This window comes from Apteryx rowi, unplaced genomic scaffold, assembly GCF_003343035.1.
Source record: "Apteryx rowi isolate R43461 unplaced genomic scaffold, aptRow1 scaffold_71, whole genome shotgun sequence".
NCBI lineage: Eukaryota > Metazoa > Chordata > Aves > Apterygiformes > Apterygidae > Apteryx > Apteryx rowi.
The window spans coordinates 963,113-981,718 of NW_020450994.1; the positions used below are offsets into that span (position 1 = coordinate 963,113).

The window sequence follows — 18,606 nt, forward strand, 5'->3', positions numbered from 1 at the left end:
ATCAGGTTATATAATTTTCTAAATTGAATTTGAAAATGAATTTTAAAATCCCCCATGGAGCAAATAAAGAGCTTCTTAACTGTATAACAAAATGCCTTTGGTCTCACAATGGTAGGGAACTGTTTCACACGATTCTTTGTGTTGTGTGACAGAGAGATGAGATAGATAAAAGCTGCACACCCACACATGAGTTTAAAACTCCACATGATTAGAAGATGAGAGACGGGGCTCTACCCAGATCTAAGGGTTCATTCAAGAACCTTAGGGAAATTTAAATCTATCCTCCTCTCTTTATTAAATCTTTATATTTAATTCTTGTAAGTATGCAAATTTAAAAAAGAGAGGAGGATAGTTTTTTTCCCTACTTCGAAATAACTGATATTTTAAAGAGAATACAGAAGCTCCTAAGGACAGTTGTGATGTTTTAAGTGAACAATAACAACAGTTTTGTTAAATTCTCAGTGAATTCAGTGAATTCTGAGTTTTTAAAATGAATCCTTATGGACTTCTGTTCTCTACCTTATTTCAGAAACACACAGGAAATAAAAGATCATAACATTATTTGGAGTTTATATATTTTTAAATGTCTATGCTCTATACTATGTTTTCATGCAGAATGTGCAAAATCTAGCAGTTTTACTTTTTAACTGATCAAGAATCACTCAGGTATATTTCAAGAAGTAATTACTAGGTGGCATATTAATGACATAGTGCAAGAGCTGTGCTTTCCGTATTAGTGCTTGCCAATTCAAACAGAACACACCAAGAACAGTTAAATAGCACTTTAGCTTTTTACTAGTAAATCTCAAACACTGTTAAAGAAGGTCCGTATCAATATCCTTTCTGTTAATAAATGAGGTACACTCATTTATTGCTTTCCAGTAGGAAATAGAAAACTTCATACTCACTGGAAAGGCTTACCTTAAACTAGGTAAAATGCTGCACTAAAATAATAGTTTTTATTAATGATCCTTCAGAAAACCTTGTAACCGACAAGCAAATAACATTTCGTTCCATAACAGAAATTGGGCTAGAGCCAATAAGAGAAGCAGGCTACTACAGTTTAATAGGACATTGTATATTTTTGTTAGCTGCACAACCATTTCCTTCTTACGTTCCTGCAGAGCTCTCGAATGAATGCTTTTGTTCTTTGGTTCATTTGTTTCTGCCTCATTTACCATTTCATTCTGACACCTTTTCTTCTAACAACCAGTTTCAGAAAAGGCCTCAGCTGTATTTTCTTGCAAAGAACAGGTAAATAACTTCTCTATTGGTAAGAAATAATTTAAATTGCTGACAAAATCAGTCCTCCTTAATCTTCCATAACCCACCACTAGAACTGCTGACACCCCAGTTCACTTGCATGCTTTTGATAGGGTTCTTCATATTTTTGAATATTTTTATATTGACCCTTTTTTCTCCTCTCTTATATGATACCTGCTCCTTCCTTGTTTTCCATTTTCATTACATTGGCAGGGAGGTATGCTTCCTTGGTGCCATTTTGATGAACCTAAATACTAGGTACCTAACCTAAATACTAAATACCTAAATCCTGCAGCAGTCTTTTTTAGTGATTCTTTGCTAGTTTCACTAATTTTATATTAAACATGAACTCTTATTATGCTAATTATTGCTTAGTAGTGCAACTACAGCTACTTTTTTACTGATTTAATAATAATCATTAAACTTCTTCCGTTTTGCAGTCATCAGTGCTGCCTTCTTACATCTCTTTGACCTTCTTTATGCTAAAGGGGTAAGATTATGATCCTCTTTCCACCTCCTTCACACAAAGTAAATTTGGTAGGACAACTTAAAAAGCACTCTATGAGTCTTGATTACAAAAAAGGGAAGATTCCCTTGGTGCAGGGGAGAGACAATTACAAGCTGTTCTTTGCCAGTCTTGAGGTAGGTAGTAACCTAAGGAAGGGCATAGGTGGCATCACGCAGACAGGTGATGCTGTGGGGAGCCAGCACAAAGCTGCTATAGCCAGGAAAGGGCTGCAATTCAAGCTGATCTAAGTTTTTTTCTTCTACAATGCACTTGCACTTGTCAAATACTGAGCCGAACTCATTTGGGAACTAAACCAGAAGGAAACTGGTTTTTACTGGGTTATTCTTCTGCCAGTTTAGTTCCCTGGCCAGGTGTAGTGCTGTGTTGGATGATGTCAGTGCTGCTGCAATGGAGAGGGAGGAGGCAAACAATTGTGGTTGGAAATATGCAGCCAGGGTCAGGGGCAGAATGTAATCTGGCTTAATCCATCATGGAAACATACCCTTAAGCAATCTTATCAGTTAGTCTTCCTCATCTACAGCAATCCAGAATTGGAGCTAATAGACAGGTGGTTTAAAATTACTTTAATTCTCTTCTTCTGAGGCTGAATTTAGAGCAATTGTTTTCAACCTGAACTTTCTGCTCTGTTTCAGCCCTGAAAAAGACCAAGTACCAATTGGCCTAATACACTAGTTGATTTTTCTTTGCAGAACTCATCTGATAGGGACCTAGCACAGACTCTCACCTCTACACCTGTTTATTCTTGTGTGATATGTTCCTTCAGTTTTAACTTGATGAAACCCCTGCAGTAGAGAGCTTAAGGAGGTGCGATCCAAGTAGCTCTCATACGACTATATATGTGGCTATGTTGAAACAGAACATGGGTTAATGTGGACACAGATAGCCCACCTCTCCTTTGCTGGAGAGAGATCCTCAGGGGAATCAGGGAAGAAATCCTGTAAAAGAGCCAAATATCCTTAACATGATTGGGATCCAAAAGCTTGTGATATGAGATAGTATCGTGATCTGGGAGAGTGCTAGCAGCAAAGTGATACCTTATAACTTCTTGTTGACTTATTTCTATTGGGAAGAATGGACTACCTGGTTTGTGCATAAAACACAAATGTATTTATTCAGAATGCACTATGCTTACTGCACACAAAGAGACTAGCCATGGTGGTCCTGGTAGGCATGTGTTGATTTGTGGTAGGCCTGACACTTCCTGGGAGCGCTGAAGTCATTGCTCACATGCTACAGAGTTATTGTGCCTGCACACATGCACCCTGAGGCTCTCTGAGATTTCCAGACATCCAGTAATCTAGCTGGAAATCCTGCCTCGACTCAGCTATGGAAGGTCCATGGAAGACCAGCTGGCATAAGATCTTCAAATTCCACCTGGACAGAATTTTAAGGCTGTGTTTAAAACAAAAAACAAAACGGAAAAGCAGATTTTACATCGAAAGGTCGGTGTCAAAAGTTGTTCCCGGCATCGGAAGGGGAGAAGTCATTGTGTCACTCTTGCTCAGGGAGCACGAGAGGGCCATGGTGCTCCAGCTGTACAGAGGAGAAACTGAGTCCCAGTGCTGCAGTCACTGTGCGCCTGAGAAGCACCTGCCTCCTGACCCTGACACTCCTCTGCACAAGAGGTTGTGGTTTGAGTTAACAAAAATGTACTTCTTCCAGTGAGACCTATTACCTTCCAGAAGAAAATCACACCTGACCTCTAATTTCATTATTTAGTTACAGTTTTTGTGATCAAGAGGTATTTTTGTCATTTTCACGTATTTTATGGGGATTTACAGCTTAACATAGGTATGGAGGTACTTAATTGGCAGCTCAAAATTAAGTCACTAAAACCCCCTGCCTCATGCTGCCTAATTCTGGTGGTGCCTGAACTCCTGAAGTGCCTTTCTTTACTATGGCTGGGCACTTGCGCATTGTGCTTAGTTGCAGACACACCAGTCTCTTCTTGGATTTTGTAAGTAGAAGGTATGTGAGGGGAATGGGGAGTTTGAAGCTGTAAGAAAGAACTGGTGTAACTAAGGAATGAGCATAATTAGTGTTTTATGAGGTACTGCCTATACCATTATCCTTGTATACCAAATCTGGGGTTATTTGAGTGCAGTTAGAAAGATTTTAAAAAATCACGGTAGTCTGCCCTTTGCTAGTTTTTGGCTCCTGGGTCACCCTCTTACGTTCTCTCCCTTCTCCCATGAGTTATTTGGCTCACTTGCCCTTTTTCCCCAATTAAGAGGTAATTTTCTTGTTTTATGATAACATGTTCAGAATATCTTTCTCTCCCTGTCCAACTTAGGCTTTTCTGTTACTCTCCAAATTTTTTCTTAATTTTTTTCCTGTCTTCCTTGAACTGTCTTTGTATTTATTTCTCATCTTTGATTTCTCTTTTATTGTAATTTATAAGACAAGTAATTGCAGGGCTTATGTGCAGGATTTGGAATGAAGAAGAGCTTTCACTTCTGGTACTGAAGCAGCCTGTTCTGTATGAAATAGGGAGATTATGCCTGATTTCATCACCAAATGAAAGCTTTATTGAAACACAAACTACTCCTAGTCTAACCATTTTTATTAGTCTCTGAGCCACAGGAAAAAAAAAATCTGATGCAAAAAATCACAAATAGTTCCATCAAAATTCAGGAATTCTCCCTTACTATGCATATGAAAGATCAGACATACACAATATATCTCAGATAACATTTTGTGAAGCATTATTTATAATTAAGGTGCTACTCAGTGATTTACAAAATTATTATAATAATTATTTTTTCCTGTCTGGGTTTACTTTGCTGCTTCACTGTCTTGAAGTGTTCATGCTTTTATTCACATAAAGGATAGTTCCTAACACATAAAAAAGCTGCTCTCTTTTAAAGTTTACATAGTTCTTTTATTGCCTTTGCATTTCTTTCTTGCCTGTTTTTCTTCAGCTGGAAGCTGTCATAATCCTTAACAGCACTGAATTCTCTTTTACTGTACAACAGTTTCAGCTGCCCAGCTTTATTATTGTCTTTTTTACAGTATAGTAATGATCAGGAGTCACAGTCAAGGAGACTGAGGTCCCTTAGTGTCAAGAACTTTGTGCAAACATACCCAGAAAACAGAGCTTGACTCTGAAGAATTTCTGGTGTAGTTTAAGAGACAGCCTGAGGTTAGACCTTGCTAGTTGCCTATATTTGTTTTCTTAATTCCACCTTAGCCATATGTTACCAAAGCAGTTCATTGTAGGCCTGGCTTCCTAGATGTGCAGTATTACACCATAACTTGTGGGACATTGAAATTTTGCATTCGTATCTCTCGGGAGCTAGAGGTTCATTCCCACAACCCCCCCTGTTAATATAGTTCAGTGTTGATAGGCTAAATCTGTAACTGAGGTGTTTGCCTCATGGCAGACATGAGTTATCTTTGAGTTATGAGTTATCTTTTAAATCTTTAAAAGATTTTAAAGGCCTATTTTTATCCAGTATTTTGCTGACACATACAACCTGAATAGACTGAAAGGAAGGATTTCCTATTGTAGAATAGATAAGACTGTTGCCATATCAGGTTTAAGTATTACTGTAATTCTTCATTTATGTTTAACTTGTCATTCAGTGAATTCTTTTGATAAGGAATGCAGGTTGCTGACTAATTCATGGAATCCTGTTATCATTTTTTTGGAAAGATAGCTTGTATACTTTCAATCCCTAGCTCTTTGTTGATGTGGCTGATTTTGTTAGTTGAGCCACTTCATCTCTAAAAACCTTAATATGGCTTTGATGAAACTATCCACAACTAGAACCATCTGTCTGTTCAGTTTACTGGTTAACAGCCCCTTTCAACACATGAATTTCAAAGTGTTTTATTTTAGCTGATTAAAAAGAGGCCTCAAGTATGCCTTTTCAGTGCCTAACTTCTTAAGAGTTAAGTCATTTGAAGGTTAAAGTGGGTGGTCTGTGTTTCTGAAATGTTGTACCACAGAGGATTAATTAAGATGTACTTTCCATATAGGTTATGATACCTCTCTCCTCACTGTTAGGCATTATTCAAAATGGCCAAACTGCCCTATCTTAAAGGTTACAAAAGTGGCAAAGGGACACTGGCACCAGGAACAATACTTAAATATACAGTAAGTGCTTAAGCCCAAATTTGTGACCCTGAAAGTTTCTCTAGGTAAACAACTTAGTTCTGGAAATCCATAAAAATAATGGGTGCTTGTTCATTTGCTTTGAAAGACTCCTCACTTCTCACAGTTTTGCTCATGTTTTTTCCCAGAATTGCTGTGACCTAAACGTCTGTCTTCCTAATTCCAGTCAAAGTCCCAGGGATCCAGAAACTAAGCAGGTTTCTCTCTCTCTCTCTCTCTCTCTCTCTCTCTCTCTCACACACACACACACACACACACACTCAAGTGGATGTGGGACACCCTGTGTTCCTTTTCTTGCTAACCTTGGATTCCCTGTTGTGGACGAATGTTTTAGCCATTAGGTTAAAACATCATGCTGTGTTTCGCTCTTCTGGTGTCAATATCTGCCCTTACAGTAAGCCCTGCATTTCCTTCTGCACAATGACACAACTTTGAAAGCAGCAGTGGAATTGCATCCTCCTGTGACTTCCATGCCTTTCGGAAGGAAAAGGGTGAGTCAGTTCCTCAAGAGCTGGTGACACCGTTCCTAAAGTGAGGGCTCTGGGCCTCTGGATCTTGGTTGAGGGCAAATAGCTGGCATGGTCCTGACTCACTCAGAAAGGAGTGGGAGTAGGAATGTAATCCTGCTTAATTTTTTTTCTCCTGGCAAGTTTTAGGCAGTTACACATTTAGCTCGTAAACTTCTGGGGTCACCCTTTTGAGTTTCCTAGCTCTTACCCATGCATTGTAAAAACGCCTAGCCTTGAGATTTGGATTCTGTATGCAGACTCTGTTGCTTACATTTTAGGCCTTGAAGGACTAGATTGTAGGTCCTTGTTTAATATATGTATTCCCAAGTCAAAATGATTTTAAAAGACATCAAAATGTATACAGTAGTCTTATTTATCAGCTGCCTTCAGTCACTACTCCCAAGAATTCCCTGATTACTGGTCCTGCTATATTCATACAAAGACAGTCTTTTTTTAATTCAGTCCTTGTGAATGGTAAAAACAGAGCATTTACTTAAACCAATTTAAATGAGCAGTTTATGTTTCTGTATAAATGGTGCTTAATACTTAAACCCCATCTTTAACAGACCTTTCTTCAATAAATTAATTTTCAGTTATGCCAAGTTACAGTAAATGGTGGAAACCAAGCACATAGGGTATAACTATCAAGCTGATTTTCATTTATGATCTTCTACCCGTGCCAATAGAAAATACGTAGACATGTCAAATTTCAAGCAAGAAAATGCATGGGAAAAACACTGTGTTTCATCCATTTATGAAATTGGCCAAGATTCAAAAGGTGAGTGTAACTACTGCTAAGAGAAAGGACATGGGAGGGCAGCTACAGAACATGGCTAACAGTAACCCTTTGTTACCCTTCTGATTCTTTTGTTTTCCTTCTGATTTTCTTTGCCTTCCTTCTTGCTTCTAACTGTTTTCCTTTTCACTGTTGTACAGCTCACTAGACCCATTATTTTCTTCTTTTGTTAAAAAATGCCTTATAAAAAATGTCTTCAAAATAAACCTTTGCATGGCTTTTAAAAACTTATCTACTCCATTGTTTCATCATGTTGATTGAAAGTCCAAACAGTGTCAGTGCAATTTCAAGTTTGTAGGCTTGATGTAATAAATGGAGTAATCCAGCTCTTTCTTTTTAAAATTTTTGTGGAATAATTTCTATTTGCTCCTTATTTGGTCTTTCCCTATTTCCCATAGTGTCTTCCCTAGTCTGTACACTCTATTATTTTTGTTGTGTCAATGATCTAATTCAAAACTCTTTGGTCAGAAGCCTAGTTGTTTTCTAATATGCATTGTACGTATCATAGTATATTGTGTGAACAATTAATTTAGAGAAGTTAGTTCATGAAGAAGAAATCCCTTAGCTCCTTACTATTTTTCTATTTACCATTTGCATTTCCTTGTTGCTCCAAAGCTCCAGGTTGAACTGGGCTGTATTAAGCTGGGCAACAAATATTTGAGAAAAGATGCTAAATATCAAAGATGTTGAGTTCTAACCTGAAACTGAATGAAATACAAAAATTGAGTGTAATTCGCAGTAAATTAAAGTAACTGGGAGAACAGATAGAGGATATACACCACTAAATTGACTGCATAGATTATTTTATGCACAGTTGCTGATTCCAGAACATCAGACTTTTTTTTAATGATGAATGAAAAAAAAAATTAATATCTCCCAGCTGCTATTTATCCTGATCTAAAAGGTAGTGCTACAGTACAAAGTACCAGAATACCTTCACTTATATCTTATTTTTAGCAGCCTTATTAAAAGCCAGAACACTGAATTTCTTTATTTACCTTTAATACTAACTTTCTTTATATACATTTTCAAATACACTGTCTCAATTCACCTAAAAAGATAAATATTTTTTAAAACTGTTTTTTCTTTGATATCATAAAATCCCTGGAAACTTTTAGATACCTGCTTATTTCAAGAAATTACATGAGAAATTTAAGCCAGACCAATGAAAGTTTCAGGAATTCATAAATGACTGAACATGCTTTCTTGGGCTACACCTTCAATGTGCCCAACTCGAAGAAGACATTCTCGCTCATTCTCGCTTTACAATAGCGAGGGTACCAATAAGAATACAACCATGTTAAACATTTACTCAGCATACAAGTTATTGGCACCTTGCTTATGATTTTGTACTGCTTTGCAGTCACCATAGTGACTGCCGTGCACACATACTTGAAAGTGGAGAGAACTGGCAAACCTCTAGCACCAATTCATTTGCTGCTAAAATGTCTTTTTAGTCCCATCTGACGGTTGTACAAACGCAAAATTGCGTCTTGACAGTTTTTAAGCTGAACACTGTCTCTGTTTTAACATATCTTTTGATAGCGTGATTGCCATATTCTACTCCCATTGCAGGGAAATTTCTCAGTAAAATCTCTTAGGAATCACGTAAACATCCTAACTGTCTCACGTTACTAACATCCTGCGTTCCACCCAGCGTAGCCTTCAAATCTGCTTCGTAAGAAGTTGATTTACATAAATCAGTTTAACTGAATCACTTTAAACTGAACTGCTAGAGAGTACTGAGAAGCCCACCAAGCTTTGTTTGGGTACCGCGTTTGCACCATCCGTATGAAGAGCGCAGTGAACGTTTCTCTGGATTGTTTTACGACAGCTCAGAAATGGTGCTCTTCAGCACCACTGTGCAAGTGCACTGATTTGACCATTTAACAAATAAGACAAATAAAAAAGCAGTAAAGTTACATTTTTAGGGTGTTTTGCACCTTTTCTAATATCTGCATAGTTACTGTCCCCAAGAGGTACAGTTGTGATTCACCAAGCAGCCGAGTGTGTTGTTACTCTATGCCATGCATGGCAGTCCAAGGACCAGTGTTATTTCATTTCAGTAACACTGGAGTGTACAATAAGAAATTAAGCTTATGGTAATAAGTTAACATAATAATTTTATTTTGCAAGTAACTGCTAAACTAGTGTACTATTCATATTTCACAGTCTGAGTTTCTTATTACTGGCTACTTAATAGCAGAATTAAAGTTCTTTGACTATTTCTGTACTTCTTCTCCTTTTTAAAAGGGATCATCACTTTTGAATTTTTAATAGTTACTCTTTTTTAGGGACCTCACAGTGTCTTTTTACATTTTTTCCCCAAATTATAAATATTTCTTAACTTCAAACAGAATTAAGGTTTTGCTTAGCAGTGTTCTCAAGGTATTGCTAGGAAGATTTCAACCAGTGAGAAAGAGCATTTGTGCTGGGCAGGTTCTTTAGGAGAGCATAGGGACAAAGACAGCTTCTGAGTTCAGCATAAATGGAATTAATTTCTCCCTAGCAGTCCCTAAACTATCTCGATTTTCTTGTAGATTTCTTAACCTTTTGTCTGATACCAGATTTCTGTCGTTATGCTTTACCACGTTCTCTCACCTAGGACTCACCTCCCATAGCTTTTTCTCCTATGATGATGGATCTTTGTTTTGTTCTCATGCAAATTTTACCAAGGTTGCCTTAAGCACTGTCACCATGTTCATAGTCAGTGTGTAACGGGGTCAGATACCCTTCTCTGCGTCTGTCATTCTCAGTCTTCAGTGGATACAGAGGATCTGCCCGTAGCAGAAAAGATCGGTTTCAACACACAAGAGGCTATCTTTTTTTTGTGGGTGCTATCCAGGGGTTCTGTCTACCCATATATCAGACACTTGTATCTCTTAGGACTCATTTTAAATTACTGTTCAGACAAGTAGTGTGTTGAGATAGGAGAATCTGCTACTCTGCACAGCTTTTCACTGTTCAGGTCACGTAGGGTTTTTTGCCTTGTGTAGTATGAAGGATCATTTACAGGCTTTATTTAACTGTTTGCTGTTTCAGGGACATAGGGACATTGGTAACGTCCATCATCTCTCCTGTCTTTTTCCTATATTTTTAACTTGTTTCTTTAAGGATGCTAAAAAGTTTTAAAATCCTACATGTGGCTTGTGCAGCTGTTCTGGAATAGCTGTATGGGCCTATCTAAATTTCACATCTATTGTGAGATTGCCAGCAAGTACTGAGGACTGGCTTCCATGACGCAGGCAGCCCTGCGCTCCATTAGGTGGACAGGCAGCAAGAAATCAGAACCGGCTCCCAGACCTGGACCCATCTCTGTCCCCTCGAATGTCCCAGTGGACAACTACAGCATTTGATTTTGGCTTCTCGTGAGCTCTCTGTGTCTTGATCTTTCCTTCAGTGCAAGTGTCAGAATCCACAGGACTTTCTGTGGCATTTAGAAATCCTGCCAGAGTAAAGTCTGGACTTCTATGGCATTTTTGGAAAATGGGACATTGGTAGCAGGGAATCAAGAGAGCCTGCTGATGGAAGGGTCTCTGAAAAGCAGGCATTTTGGAGGCAGGACAGTGAAACTAAGTAGCGTAGGAGAGAGGGCAGCCACTGAGATGATGCTATTAATTTGACTAACACTTCGAAGTTTGTAAGACTTGCTGCAGACTTCCCGTGAGCCATCAAGACCTGCTCGCCTTCCTTGAACTGCTGCTGGTCGTTCTGATGTTCGAAACTTGCCAACAGTCGGCTTCCCGAATCTGTCTCACGCAGTTCTGGGCTACTGGCTATTGCCAAGATCCACTGTAAAAACCTAATCTCGTATTTCTAGGTGTGCAAGCAGAATCTGAAAAACTTCATCATAACTCACTTTGCTGACCGTGTTTTTCTCAAAGTTTCTCAAAGGGCTTGAAAGCAGTTTAAATTTCACTAAGAAGAACAACAACAATAATAATGATGATGATATGCTAGACCGACCCTACCTAAGCAAAACATGAAGTCAGAAGGCTCTTTCCTGAGGTTTTTAGAAAATAGAGAATAGTATGTACATAATTCTTGTCCTTTAGTTGTAATTTCAGGTACCTTCATAATTAGATTTTGAAAGCTTTATTATTTTTGTATTGTAGCAGCTAGTGATTTCAGTTTTCATCAGTAACAGCAGAAGTTAGGATAAACAGTTATATTTCTTCTTATCATGCGAATGCCAGAAAATCTCTGCTGTCTACAAAATATAAGTACACAAAGCAAACAAATGCATGTTGCAGATACCCACTTCATAACAAAGTGCGTGCCTCCACAGACACAACTCATCTGACAAGCTCAAGTGCTTATTGTAAGCGACAGTCCTGAAACAGGGCTAAGACATATGATCCTATCCACTTAACCTCTACCAGCATCAATCCTGCTCAGCAAAGAAGTCGGAAATGCTCCATTAAATAGGCTTTTTCATCTCAGTTCCTTGACAACAGAGGCTTGAAGGATATGTTTCTGAAGCATTGTTACTCTCCTTTAAGCTTAAATTTTGCTTTTGCTGAGTTTAGCCTTATGAAAATTGCTGGACTGGCAGCCCTAGAAACTGATATCCTTGGTCTGTGTAGATTACAGACAACATTAAGCATCATTTCTTGTAAACCATTCAACCCTGACCTGAGTATAGTTCGGTTTCCATGTACATTCACATCCAGGCAGCTCTGATGAGACAGTCAGCGGTGCTAATTGGCAGGTTAATTTTGCAGTGTTTATTACTGTCTGCTAGGAGGTGGATCAAGCCCACCATCTGATTTTCCATAGCTCACCCAACAACTGAGAGATGACAACATTTCAGTTCTTGCCAAACTAGACAGATGCAGTTCAACCACTGAGTGTCTTCCAAACTCTTAAGCCAACCGTTCCTTACTTGCGAATATTTCCTCAACAGCAAAAAAAACTTTCAAAAAAGCAAGTTTTAACTTTTTATGAGCGACAAAGTGTCAGCTTGCTGTTCTAATCATACTGTAAAATTACACCACAAATAACAAATGCGAGAAAATTCTGGACTATCCATCATAGCAACAAGAGGATTCTTTCCTAGCTATTACACCAGGTACATCTCCAGGTTCATGAGCAGAATTTGAGCATCTGGCTCATGCTATGCTGCACATTTTAGTCAATTCTCCAACTCGTGCTCTAGCTCTACTGGTACTCTGCCATTGCTGCAGGTGGCAGTGAAGCCGTGGGCGGACGTTCGTCACTAGTTGTCTAAAGCCAACTGGAACATGCAATAACAGTAGAAACACTTATCCTGCCTACATTTCTGTTCCCACATCGCCAGTCTGATGGGAGTCACACTGGAGCTAGATGACAGTGAAAAAATGGCATGAGTGCTTCAGTGCTGTTGTGCGCTCTAGACCGATGGCAATCTCAGAACTGTATTGCTTTGCAATTAGACAGTGTTTCAAAACCTGCTTATTTTTTTCTGCCTCTCCTGAACATTGTAGGTAAAACAGATTTTGTACCCCGATACTAATGTAGAGGGTTTTTTTGCATCAAACAAATTCTTATTTAGGAATGAAAAGCATTTGCATTCAAATACTATTGATAAAATATGAGAGAATGATGTTTCTGTTATAGCAGCAAAATGCTTTATTTTACCCATATGTAAATTATTACATTCTCTCCCAGAAAGACATCAAAACTGGAATTAATTTAAAATAACCCTGCAGATATGGTATCAAACAATGTTAATGGTTAAGCCCTAAAATTTCTAATTCCTAAAAAAGATTTAGAAAGATGGTATGCAAATTTATGCAGAACAGCCTCGTCATGGACATTAGGACCTATGTAGGTGTAAGGCATGTACCCTTATCTGTAGATGTGAACATTTGGGTTTTGTTGAGCGGATTCACAGTTTTAGATTTTAAACAGATTGGAAAATAAAAATGGATATAGTATGGGCAAACCATAATGTTCTTGCTCACATTATAAGCAATACTGTTTCATAAAACATATGGTCTTATTTAGAAAGTTAATCTGAAGTTAAGGAAAATGACCAAAAATGATCACATAATTTTATAAAGCAAATTTTGGTAAAAAAAATTGTATGTATTTCTCAGATGACTGTCTAATATGCATTCAAAATACATAGTTATATTTTAAGTTAACATTTTCCTGCATTCCAAATCTAAATGCCGTTTGATGTTCTGGATTCCTTTCCATACACCCTAACAAGGCATCTAATCAGATGCTATCTTGCAGTCCTTTAAACAAGTAGCGTTTCTGTTGCTGCCTTAATTGCATCTGAAAGATGCATGTGTAAGATCGCAAACAACTGAGGGAGGATAAGCTTGTGCTTTTGCATTTGACAAGGGAAAAGTGAAAAGATCTATGCTCTAATATTTAATTTAGCTCAGAAATAAGTAACCTTTTAATTTTCATTTCATTAATTGAGGACTTCTGGTTGTCACTGCAAGATGTTAACTGTGGATAGATTAGGTAAATAAAATTTATATCCTGAGCATTTTGCTGCAGCTGTTTTTTGCTGAAAAAGATTTTGTTGAGAACATTGAATTTAGTTATTGTTTCTGATTCTTTAAGAGAAGAATCCATAAAACAGCTGATTGCTTTCCCAAAATTCTCCTTAGGAATACTGGAATAATTTAAATGGCTCTTCCCAAAACGTCAACATGCAGCTGTCAAAGCCAAAACTCTCCAAGCCAGAACATTCTTATCAGCACAGAAGAATTTGGGGTCTCATTTGTAATGCAAATTGTCCAGGCAAATTGTCATTGTCAAATGCATTGGAGAACAGAATATTCCTACTGAACAAATTACTCACCGAGAATCACAGCAACAACGGTGAAGAGCACGAAGGCATTCCTCAGTAAATAACTTTTAACATCATCCTTTGTTATGCTCTGCACCTTTTTTTTTGCCAAAAGTGTACGTTTCCGGACTCCTTGTTGAAAGCGTTCCATCCTATTTCCAGTTTTTGGATCTTCTCCGTTACCTTTAGTCATCTATCTTGCAGAAAGTTTTCCCTTACAGTTTAATTCTGTCAAAATCCCTTCAGAAAAGTGGGAGAGCCTTTTCCTTGGGAGGTATTGGAGAAACCTGTAAGACAAGAAACATCAAATATCACAGTAAGATTTCAGAGGAATGATTAGCCATATGTTCACTTGGAAGCAAATATTCTTCATGTAAGACTTCTATTATTTGTAATATCTAAGTTTCTGATTGCCATTTTTGGTAGATAACCTCAATGATTGTTAGAAGAACTCTTTGAAAGAAAGATTATATGGACTGTTCAGATAGGTGTTTTGTGCCTTCAGAAATTAATCTGAATTTCCTGTCATGCTGAAAAAATGCAGCCGTAAATTTTTTGTGGGCACCAGAGATATAACAAGGTAAAAGTGGTAAAATTCATAGGAGCATAACATGCTATAATGTTTCAAACTGTCTGTCAGGCCTACTTTCCATCTATTTAGCAGGCACATGTTATCTGAAAAAAATTCTAACTCACCGTCTTATTAATCATTGGATAGAAATATTTTGCTTGAACTGGAACATTTAAAACATTCTGCATTCAGATGTTTCTAAATGGTTGAATGCGTTGGCTGAATTCCTTCTTTTCACATGGCAAAACACAGCAGGAATAGTTTATTTATCCCCCCAGCTACTTTTTAGCAGATATGCCTTTGACACTTTTATGTTGATAATATTCATCTTTGAAGTGTATAAACTATTCAGAGCACATCTGTAAAACATCACAAGTTATATCCCACTTAGCTTGTCATTTCAGACTGCAATACAAGTTCACGTCGCAAAGTAATGGTTAGCTTTGCCTGTGAGCAATTATGGGGATATAATCTGATTTAAAAAAATCACACCCTGAATCAACTTTAAAATGTGTTAATATTCAAAATCCTTCATTAGGGCATTAATTTATTTTTCATTTAAAATGAACATTTTTATGGCTGCTTGATATGAATTTATTTAATAACGGAATCTGCACAAAGGTGTTTTTCAGACTGAGAATCCAGTTTTCTGAGGCATTAATCAATACACAGGCATGTTTTTCTGAGGAAACTGGAAATTCATAAATGGAGAGAGCTAGCTGCTTCAGTTAAAATTTATCTCCATTTATGCACAATACAACTGTAACATCTTACTTTTACTAAATCTAGTACTTAAACACATTTTTTCATGAAACATGTGGAGCATAAATACACAGGGTTTTAAAACAGCATGTTTTAGGGGAAATACCATGTTGTAACATCATGTTGATGGGAGCTGATCACTGCTTTTTGAATTACTGCCTATTTGGAGACTGGCACGTTAGTATAATATTCTCCGCGGATTTTAGCAGAATGATGTATGTTTTACTTGTTCAGAGAGTGAAGACACTCTTCGCCTGCGCTCGATGTCGAAGTTAGCGAGTGTTCTAGCCTGCAGGCACCATCACGGGGTGCCTGAAGGATTCTGCTCAGAACAATCAGTTTTCGGTACTCTGCAAAAAGCTAACGATTGGCGCACGCGAGTCCCCCGGTCGCGAGCCCGCTGGCGCAGCTCAGCTCTCCTTTCCGACCAGCGCCGGCAGCCGGCGGGAGCGCGGGCACGGCCAGAGAGCCGCGCTCCGCTCCGCTGCGCGAGTGCGGCGGCGGCGGCGGCGGCGGCGGCGAAGGGAGGACGAGGACCGCGCGCCGCCCCCCCCGCCCGGACGCTCGGCTCTCACCTCTCGCGTCCCCGCCGCCGCCGCCGCCGCCGCCGGAGGAGGAGGAGGAGGAGGAGGAGGAGGAGGCAGGGCTTTCGCAGCAGACCCAGCGGAGCAGCCCCGGGCAGCGGGCGGCAGGCAGAGGACACTGGCAGTCCGCGTGTGCTCCGGCCGCAGTACCGCGATTTACTATCGCTGGAACTTAAGGAAAGGGGAGGAGACTGTTGGCCCAGCTCTGAAAAAAATAAAAACACATCAGAAGAGAGGGGAAAGCCGAGCTTCTGGAATATTGATTAGTCTTGGCGCACCGAGGACGGGGGCACTTTCTTTGTTTTTCCTTTTAGACCACTTTCACGCTTTGTCAGTTCAGCTTCATTAGAAATGCAAAAGCAGAAGCCAGGAAGAATTGCAGGATCTCACACACACGCACACACACAGAGCAGAGGAGGCTGGAGCTCCTCTTGATTCGATATTCCAGACTGGGAAGCTGAAAAGCCTGGGCATACTTATATAACACTATTCCTGTGCTTTTTAAAATAAACGACTAAAGTATGCGAGCATGTTAGTTTGCTCTAAAAAGAAACATGCTCTAAGGTTATCAGATACTTTCTAATTCTTGAAGTCAGTTATTCGCAAGCTCCCCCTTCCCAGGGTGGGGAACCAGGCATATCTTTCAGAAGCAACTGGAGCATTATCAAGAATGGAGAAAAAACATATTCAGCTATAATTCTTTGTATGTTTCTTGTAGATACTCAAAATGCATGATGAGACTTGCCTGCTGTTTAGCAGTTTAAACTCACTGGATACTAAAGCTCCATTCAGCCTCTTTCAACAGCATGGAATGCATGATAAAGGGAAAAGCGTAAAACATCCACTTTTGCGAAATAAGCGGCCTTTAGTTTTCATAACATTTAAAAGTTTGTGCTATTGAAATGATGTTAGGGGAGGAGAGGCAGTGGAATTCCCAGAGACCTTCCTTCACTTTTTAGAGGAACATTTTCATTTTAAATGTTGGTCAAGTCAGTTTAAAATATTCAATAATTGTAATTCAGTGCCTCTTCATGAGATTTTTAAGTGTATTTTCTGATAAGATGGACGAAAAATGTGAATGAAAATTTATATAAAGGTTTGCTAAATGTATAATTTAAGAAGCTTGTTTATAGGGGATGTGACTTTTAATGTTTTTCCTGAAGAGCCATTATGAATCTGTAGAAATAGTCTTAGGTTATAAGTACATAAAAATAATTAAGACTAGGTAAGGAATAAAATTAAGAGCACTGTTACTTCCACAAAATCACAGTAATGGTTTTGCTAAGGTGTTTGCTAATTTAACTGTATTTCAAATAATGATGTATAATGTAGAGAAAAATATAGTAAAGAGCAACCATGCTTGTGATTAATGTAAGTTTGCATTTGGACAGAGAACTGCAGAATTTTGATCTTAGGTATCTGACTGAAGAATGAAAATAAACATCTGAATTACTTTATTTGCTTCATTAAAAGGAAAAAGGCAAGAAAAATTGTTGACAGCTTCTGTTGCAACGTCAGAAGCTATTTTTCCTCTTTATCACCACATGCTGCATTTTCTTATACCAGGGATGCTTAAATATCTCTCTCACCATTATTTTTCATGGCCCAGTTTTTAAATATTTTCACCATTTTGCCTGGAGATTGGAGCTGACCTCTGAACAGACCTTTGGCCTTTAGTGAGCAGCTTGTTTGATGTTTCCCTTTGGAGTGTGGTGTGCTTGCTGTGAAGCTTCCCAGATAAGGACTTCCTTCTGCCCTCCGGTCCTAGCATTGGTAACGTGCCAGTTGCCCTAATGGCACAGGGGTCAGGCCCCAAATTGAGGTGATCCAAAAGTATGTCATTATTTAATGCTTTCGTCGCTAGTAGGCTTTGTGAGAAACTAGTAAAATCTTGTGAGAGAGAATTAGCTGGTCAGTGAGACAAAATGAAAATAGACAACGCGCAGTCTCAGCTTAGCTTAAGTTCAGCAGTGATACTTTTATTTAGCTCGCAGTAAGCAACAGACATGACTGCATACCGCTTAGAGAAACAAAACATTAAGCTTTTGGCAACATGCTCTTGTTCAGAATTTTCTTTCTGGCTTTTTCCCTCTCTCCTCCTTTTCCTGACATCCATTCCTTTTATTAATTACTTATCTTCGATTATGAAATAAGGAAATTAAACAATATAAAGAATACTATGCTATATACTACAATAGACATCTTTTTTAGATATCTGTGGATAGCAATAAATGAGTCACCCAGCACTAGTACAGCGCCTCCTGGGCAATGAATAAAATTCCTATGCATCTACTGGAATTTCCTGTTAAATATACAATAGATTTAATAGATTTAGTATACAATATTTAATACTAGAACTAGGACAAGATTTAAAACATTACTGGTTAAGTGGTTGTATCTGTAACTTTCAGTAGTACTATTACTTTCTAGGAAGAGCAACTTAAGACATAAAAACTACTGAAAACAGTTTAGGCTTTAGATCAGCCAACACTAAGAACGTAAGAAAGCGCTATTGGCTTGCTTTGTAAAGTAACACAGAGCAGCAGTCACTGGTGTTGCCACCAATTTTACATTGGCAAAATAATTTCTGCATGCTTCCGTTCCTGTTTCATAAAAATGGAGAAGGAGCTATCTAAGGCCTTGGTGAGCATGGCAGTACTGCATATTAGCTCAGCGCTGGCATTT

General features: G+C 38.5%; 1 protein-coding gene across 1 annotated transcript in view; it reads right to left on the reverse strand.

Moving 5' to 3' along the window:
- SLC1A3 (solute carrier family 1 member 3) overlaps positions 1–15,929 on the reverse strand; it is a 65,640-nt gene extending 49,711 nt beyond the window's left edge. Inside the window, exons 1-2 of the mRNA XM_026087225.1 lie at positions 15,913–15,929; positions 14,017–14,291 (exon numbers count right to left, since the gene is read on the reverse strand). Coding sequence (XP_025943010.1) covers positions 14,017–14,197 — 181 coding nt within the window. The 5' untranslated portion in view covers positions 14,198–14,291; positions 15,913–15,929. The remainder of the gene's footprint in view (positions 1–14,016; positions 14,292–15,912) is intronic.
- Between the last annotated feature and the right edge of the window lie 2,677 nt (positions 15,930–18,606).